Here is an 8,112-nt window from a genome sequence, read left to right as displayed (position 1 = left end):
TTGAGGGTATTTTCATCCATATCGAGTGAAGCGTTTAGAAATTACAACACTTTTTGTACATAGTCCCCCCCCCCCCCATTTTAGGGGATCAAAAGTATTGGGACAAATTCACTTGTGTATTAAAGTAGTCAAAAGTTTAGTATTTGGTCCCATATTCATAGCACTCAATGATTACATCAAGTTTGTGACTCTACAAACGTTTTGGATGCATTTGTTGTTTGTTTTGGTTGTGTTTCAGATTATTTTGTGCCCAATAGAAATGAATGATAATGTATTGTGTCCTTTTTGGAGTCACTTTTATGTAAATAACAATATAATAGTTTTCTAAAGACTTCTACATTAATGTGGATGCTACCATGATTATGGATAGTCCTGAATGAATCGTGAGTAATGGTGAGTGAGAAAGTTACAGCTGCACAAATATCATACCCCCCCCCCCAAAAAAATGCAGGACAAAGTAAAAAATAAATAACAATAATCCCTGTCCCAATACTTTTGGTGCTCACTGTATATCACCACATATACAAGCTCAGTCAAGGGTGAAAATCACACACACAAAAATCAACAAGCAAAAGTTTGTTTCTTTGTGACATTTGGTAAAATAGTTTAGTTTTGCCAGAACCATTGCACATCTGTTTTTGAGCAAACACACTCATCAAAACATTGGTTGTCCAGTTCTGTCAAACTTGTGGTAAATCCGAATTCCAACACCAATGTGTACGAACGGGGTCTATGGAAGTGTACCACAGCCTTTGCAGAGAGGTCTGGACCTTTATGGCACAGAACATCAGGTAATGTGCTTGTCCTGCCATACTGCTGGTTCAATCTCAGCTCTTTGAGTGGGCTGTGAATAGTGTGCAGAACAACCACAGTACATCTCAAATCATATCAATGTTTTATTATGTCAATGGTGAGAATGAAAGAAGGCAACAGCTAATAGATCCTGCACATATCTTCCTGATAGATCGCTCTAAAGCTCACCATCTACTTGTCCTTCTCTAAACCAACAAAAGCAGTTACACAGTAGGCCTGAGGTCCCAGGTGATTCAGCCTGTAATGGAACACCATACCTGGGGATATCTACTGCTTCCCTCCCTCTCTGGGCTCAGAGCTGAGATGGGAGAACCAGAGGAAGGCAGGAGTGGAGGAACACCCTTGTCGAACCCCAGGCCCAGAACAGGCTTCTGGCAGACCTTGAAAGACATAACTCCTGAATGGGAGTGGACCTGAGGTTTACGGCTTAGCTGCTCTACCCAATTACACAGGAATTGGAGAGGCTAAACAAAACACAGTGGAGTTTTTACTATGCCACTGGGGGCTGTGTGTGTGTGTTTGAGGGGGAGGGTGGGAGTCGAGGAAAGAGGGCGGAAAGAGGGGCGAAGGAGAGGAGAGAGGGGAGCGACCAGGGTGGGCTGGGGACACGCTATTCCCCTCTCTCTTTCATCACTCCTGTCAGACAAACCACCCAGGTACAGCACTTTTACTGTATAGACGCACGCATGGTCTCTGTTACTTTACAGTCTGAGTGGCTCATGGTGGTGGAGAAAAAAACAACTGGAGAAATGCTGTATCAGGGTCTAACTGCTACCTCGTTTCACCTTTACAATGTATACATATGGCGGTATATATAGAGTACAAGTCAAAAGTTTGGACACACCCACTCATTCAAGGGTTTTTCTTTATTTTTACTATTTTCTACATTGTAGAGTAATAGTGAACACATCAAAACTATGAAACAACACTTACGGAATCATGTACTAACCAAAAAAATGTTAAACAAATCAAAATATATTTTATATTCTTCAAAGTAGCCACCCTTTGCCTCGATGACAGCTTTGCACACTCATGGCATTATCTCAACCAACTTTATGAGGAATGCTTTTCCAACCATCTTGAAGGAGTTCCCACATATGCTGAGCACTTGTTGGCTGCTTTTCCTTCACTCTGCGGTCCAACCCATCCCAAACCATCTCAATTGGGTTGAGGTTGGGTGATTGTGAAGGCCAGGTCATATGATGCAGCACTTCATCACTCTCCTTGGTCAAATAGCCCTTACAAAGCCTGAAGGTGTGTTTTGGGTCATTCTCCAGTTGAAAAACAAATGATAGTCCCGCTAAGCGCAAACCAGATGGGATGGTGTATCGCTGCAGAATGCTGTGGTAGCCATGCTGGTTAAGTGTGCCTTGAATTCTAAATATATCACAGAGTGTCACCAGCAAAGCATCCCTACACCATCACACCTCCTCCTCCATGCTTCATGGTGGGAAACATCATGCGGAGATCATCCGTTCACCTACTCTGCGTCTCACAAGACACAGCGGTTGGAACCAAAAATCTCAAATTTGGACTCATCAGACCAAAGGACATATTTCCACCGGTCTAATGTCCATTGCTTGCCTTCATGTCTTAAAAGTAACGATGGACTGTCATTTCTCTTAGCTTATTTGAGCTATTCTTGACATGGTCTTTTACCAAATATGGCTATCTTCTGTATGCCATCCCTACCTTGTCACAACACAACTGACTGTCTCAAACGCACTAAGAAGGAAAGAAATTCCACAAATTAACTTTTAACAAGGCACACCTGTTGATTGAAATGCATTCCAGGTGACTACCCCATAGAAGCTGGTTGAGAGAATGCCAAGAGTGTGCAAAGCTGTCATAAAGGCAAAGGGTGGCTGCTTTGAGGAATCTCAAATATATTTAGATTTGTTTGACACTTTTTTGGTTACTACATGATTCCATATGTGCCATTTCATAGTTTTGATGTCTTTACTATTCTTCTACAATGTAGAAAATAGTGAGAAAAAAAAGAAAAACCCTTGAATGAGTAGGTGTGTCCAAACTTTTGACTGGTACTGTATACTGAACAAAAATATAAACACAACTTGCAACAATTTAAAAGATTTTACTGTGTCAAAGTTCATAGATGGAATCAGTCAATTGAAATAAATTCATTAGGCCCTAATCTATGGATTTCACATGACTGGGCAGTGGCGCACCCACTTGGGGGGCTATGCCCAGCCAATCAGAGTGAGTTTTTCCCCGCAAAAGGGTTTCATTACAGACAGAAATACATCTGTGGCATTGTGTTGTGTGACAAAACTGCACATTTTACAGTGGCCTTTTGTCCCCAGCACAAGGTGCACTTGTGTAATGATCATGCTGTTAAATCAGCTTCTTGATATGCCACACCTGTCAGGTGGATGGATTATCTTGGCAAAGGAAAAATGCTCACTAACAGGGATGTCAACAAATTTGTGCACACAATTTGAGAGAAATAAGCTTTTTGTGTGTATGGAACATTTCTGGAATCTTTTTTTCAGCTCATGAAACATGCGACCAACACTTTACATGTTGCGTTTATATTTTTATTCAGTATAATTATAGCTGAAATGTGTGAAGATATTTCCTCATTCTCTCCTGTCATTTTCCCCTTTACTTCTTGTGGTATATTCCAATAATTTCTTTCATTTTATGAAACAGTAAAATATCAAAGTAGAGACAGAATCTAATATTTTATTATATATTTACATTACAACGCAGGGATATGGATATCCCCGTTTGATCTTATACAAGACATAAAATATTACACAAAAGACAAATAAGGAACATACGTTCCAACAAGAAAACAAATGAAGAGAATGTGCTTTGGGAATAAGTATAAAAGCAAGTCAACAGCAGAGCAAAAAGATGACGGTACAATAAATAGCAACATATCAAAAGGAAGCATTAACGTGCCTTATTGTTAATAGATCATTCTGATTCTTGGAAAATGTAGCAATCAACCATTGAGAGAATATATTACAACTTAATCAGGTGCACTGACAAAACTTAATCATACAGTATATTACACAGACACACTGTCGTCGGTTCTACCAGAGAGGTAAGGAAAAAGCTTTATCATCCACAGTGAAAGATCAATAACACGAAAACAAACATTAAAAACAACAACAAAAACAACCTTAAAGTAAAGTATATACTACAAACATTAGAACATTTTGTTTCTGTGCAGTGCTTCCAAAGAGCAAAGTCTGCTTGGTCGATTTCCAGATGCACCAGGAGAGGCGGAGGGGGAAAAGGCCCGAGTCTATAGGGAATTAGACAACTAGAGGGTTTGATGAATGTCTCCTCTGTTCTGATACATGGTTTTTCAATTAGAAGCCAACAGTCAGACCACAACAGAGAACATTGGGCTAAACAGACAGGTTGGCAGGGCGCTTTAAGAATGTTTTGTTCAAGTGAAACTCTCAGAGCAAGGTACAGTATGTACAGAGCTGTGTTACGTTTTTCCGTTTTTATTTACTTTCTGCTTTGAACTTTGGCGTCTTGCATTGAATGCAATCTTTTGGGGAGGAAAAAGGATAAAACATTTCAATTAAAAATAAATGTATGTATGTGTGTGTGTGTGTGTGCAATTGTCATCAAAGCACCCCCATCCCTCTCCCCCTGGTCTACTGAATGGCGGGGAACTCTTTGAGAATGTCACAGGTGTTCTTAGTGATGACCTCTCTGAGCTTCCGTACCCGGCGTGTGTTCGACGCTCCCACATAGCTGTCCGCCTGCAGCACGGCCATGCCGTCCCTCACATCTCCCATGACGATGACCTGACCTTCGCTGATGTTTGGACATTGGCAGTTCCAGTCCATGTTGGTGAAGGTCACCTCCAGAGGCTCCTTGCCGAAGAACCGGAGGCCCATCTTCTCATCCTTCAGGATCTCCTCCACTGTGACTAGGGCTTGGCCCGAGTCCCTCTCCTCCATCAGTCCAGACAAACTCCCCAGGATCACAAAGTCACTCTTACAGAAGCTGGTCACCATCTTGCCTCTGGGTTTACAAGTTTTACAGTGGTGGTTCTTAGGGAAGGGGCACATCTCCTCACAGGCCTCTCTGGACTCAAAGTTGTTGTCGTTGCCACTGCAGCCTCCGTAGATGAAGGACTGGCACTGCCTCTGGCTGCTGCTGTAGGCCCAGCGGGGCTCGTAGGCCTTACAGGGACCCTGCAGGCTGGGCAGGCCACAGGGGGCAGACACCTCCGGACCACAGCACAACATACACGCCTCATACGTCTCAAATGGTTTCCTGTTGCTGTTACAGCTGCCATGGGTGAAGGAGAAGCAGCTGTTCCTTTTGGGCTCATAGTACCAGCTCACCCTCTCCTTCCCACCACACTCCTCCACTGTGTCAGGGGGCCTCTGGCACTCCTCGGCCGGGCAGCGTGTCATGTTCCTGGGCTCTTCTCTCCTCAGGGGATCCCTGGGCACCACGGTGAGGGCATGGTGGGAATGGGCCGAGCCAGAGGGGTTGTTTGCAGTACAGGTGTAGACACCAGAGTCCTGAGGCTGGGCGTTGTAGATCACCAGCTGGCCAATGTTGGTGACTACCACATTCCCCCTCACGTGATTGGGTCTCATCACAACCCTCTCCCTTCCATCTCCCTCCACCTGGTGCTTTTGCCAGCTAATCTCGGGCCGCGGGTGCCCCGTGACGTCACACAGGAAGCTGGCCGTGTCTCCCACGGTAACCAACTGTTGTGATGAGCTGCTGGCCATGACTGGCGGCTGGGGTTCCGTCAGGAGTGGGGGCGTCTCCTGGAGGGGGGCTGTGGTTGGTCGGAGGGTGGTCTCCAGGGGCAACGGGGGGCTGGTGTTGGGCCAGGTGAGGTGGAAGCGACAGGTGACCACAGAGAGGGCGATGCCCTTGGAGCAGGCCTCAGCATCCATGTAGCACTTGTTGTAGTAGGTCATGCCGTCGGAGGCGCAGGTGAAGTGAGGTTCTCTCTCACAGCGGTCCCTGCACTTACACACAGGCTGGCCTTCCCAGATGTCACACTGAGAGCCCTGCTGGGTGCACATGAAGCTGGCACAGGTAGCTTCTTTGGGCATGCCCACTGGACCCTTTTTCCCATTAACGTCCATGTAGCGTGCCGCCACGCAGCTCTGGTTCCCACATACGTTGGGACAACACTTCTCAAACTTCTCACACTCCTGTAGGAGAGGGAGGGATTAAAATGATTGGTTACTGTAGAATTTTACGTGTTAGAGAAGCATTTGTAAAAATATGTATTAAAATGATTAGAATAATAATAATAATAATGTTTATTCTCATTTAATACAAAAGCAGGTGTTGAGTGACAAATTGCAATGCACTTTTTGAATTATACATCATATAGAATTACAAATGACTCATATTCCATCATGAATTAATTATTTTAAAACCTATAATTTAACAACTTGAATTAAAACAATAATATGTTATTTCTCACTGAGTAGAGTAGGACGTTATGACAGGGAACACCCACCTGGTCAGATTCGCACTCCCGCAAACAGGTACTCATGGCGTCTACCCAAAGGTTGGGGTTCATCTCGTTGGGGCAGATGCCGGCATGGGAGTAGGCTACTCCGGCTACAGACATGGCCCTGACCCGCTGGTCCAACCACAGAACCAGGCACTGCCCCAACAAGAACCAGATCCACCGGGGAAACAGCATCCACCACATCGCCAGCGTGTACCAGTTTCAAAGAAAATTTAGAGAGAAAAATGGATGTAGCCTATTTGTTGATACAAAAATTATAGATTTTTCAATGTCTCCGCCGATTATTGAGATTTGAAATTCAAAGTTCAAAAGATTCAAAGTAAACAAGTCTCCAGTAACCTACAAGTTCAATTGAGTGAAATTAATCTGTCGAGTTCCTGTCGATCAGGTATCTGAAGTCTTGAGAGATGAAGATGCTCTATTTATACTTCACAACTTTGCTCCAAAATATCCAATCGGCTTCTTCCCCGGCGATCTCCTGACCACATAACTCGCCCTTGCTCGCAAGTGACAGTTATGAATTGCTTGTGAGATGTTGAAAGAGTGGTAAAGCTGGGCTGGGACTGGCGGGGCACCTGTCTGTTAGAAGGATTGAGCTGGTATCCCCATTTAACCCAGTATGCGCCTTGTATGCACCGGGATACAGACTTGCGCACTGGAGGAAAAAAGACGCACGAGTTACTTGAAGAGATTGAAACTGTAGGCCTACTTGTATAATCTTAACAAAAGTCCACTCTGTGAATAATTTATTGTCTAAATAAAATACATTTTGTTGATAAGACTATTTGTTCCTTGAGTGTGACTGCTTTTGCTAGTTTTGATGACAGGTAGCCTAAATCTACATGCAACTACCGTCATCCCCTCTAACCGTTAATGTCAATACTTCTGCGATATTTGAATAGTCAATTATTTTGTATAAAACTTTTAGGGGACGAATTCGTTTACATTCATTTGGCTAACAATTACTGTCAATGCGCAATTATGACCTTTGTGTAAATGATCCATTTGAATACAGAACAAATGGACATACTTTTTGCATTTCTTGAATCCATTTTAATGCATCGACTAGGCCTACTGTGATTTATTTTGGTGAGAGAAGAAGGACTACTAGTGCTTGTCGTTTCTCTATGAGGAACCTGAGTGCTTTTCACAGTCATCTCCATCTCCAAGCCCAGAAGTATGAGGCTGGTGGATATCAGCACTCAAATGTGTGTGGATCAGGTATAGCACTAGGAGCTGGCATTATTAGTGCACACACACACACACACACACACACACACACACACACACACACACCTAAAATGTATTTCGATTCAAAATTTCCCTAACGCCTAAACCAACCTTACCCCAATTCTAACCCTAAAATAGACTATCCTTAGACCTGGGAAATGTCCCCATGAGGGATAATTGTCCTCCTTCTGAGGACTAGTGGAGTTTTCCGGTACACACAACGATAATAAAACAAGCCAGGTGGAGTAATACAGGCAAAGTTCTGCTGAGGACACTGGATGGTGCCCATACTTGTTACTCATGGATATTTTTTAGACTCCTTTTGAAAGGGATTACATGTGCTTTGTACACCATGTCTGTCCTGTCTGTTGCTTTATTGATGGATTGTTTATGATATCCAATCTATGACCTTATAAGGTAATATTGAATGTTTTGTAACTGATGTTTAGCCATGAAAATGATTATGTTCTCCTACAACCTTGATGCCTTAAGTGTCTTATATGTGAATTAGAATGAATTATCATGATCATTTGAGGGGTTGAATTGGAGATGCGGCTGTGTACTGT

General features: G+C 43.4%; 1 protein-coding gene across 1 annotated transcript; it reads right to left on the bottom strand.

The window, feature by feature from the left end:
- Positions 1-3,355: 3,355 nt before the first annotated feature.
- LOC106589511 (WAP, Kazal, immunoglobulin, Kunitz and NTR domain-containing protein 2) lies at positions 3,356-6,957 on the bottom strand. Its single transcript, XM_014179587.3, has 2 exons — positions 6,302-6,957; positions 3,356-5,987 (listed from the first exon to the last, which is right to left on the bottom strand). Exons 1-2 carry the CDS (start codon positions 6,497-6,499, stop codon positions 4,455-4,457), a joined length of 1,731 nt encoding a protein of 576 aa, XP_014035062.1. The 5' UTR covers positions 6,500-6,957; the 3' UTR covers positions 3,356-4,454.
- Between the last annotated feature and the right edge of the window lie 1,155 nt (positions 6,958-8,112).

The sequence above is a fragment of the Salmo salar genome, chromosome 28 (genome assembly GCF_965601325.2).
Source record: "Salmo salar chromosome 28, fSalSal1, whole genome shotgun sequence".
Lineage (NCBI taxonomy): Eukaryota > Metazoa > Chordata > Actinopteri > Salmoniformes > Salmonidae > Salmo > Salmo salar.
Note: the sequence above shows the minus strand (reverse complement) of the source record. Positions and strands in the feature narration are given on the sequence as shown.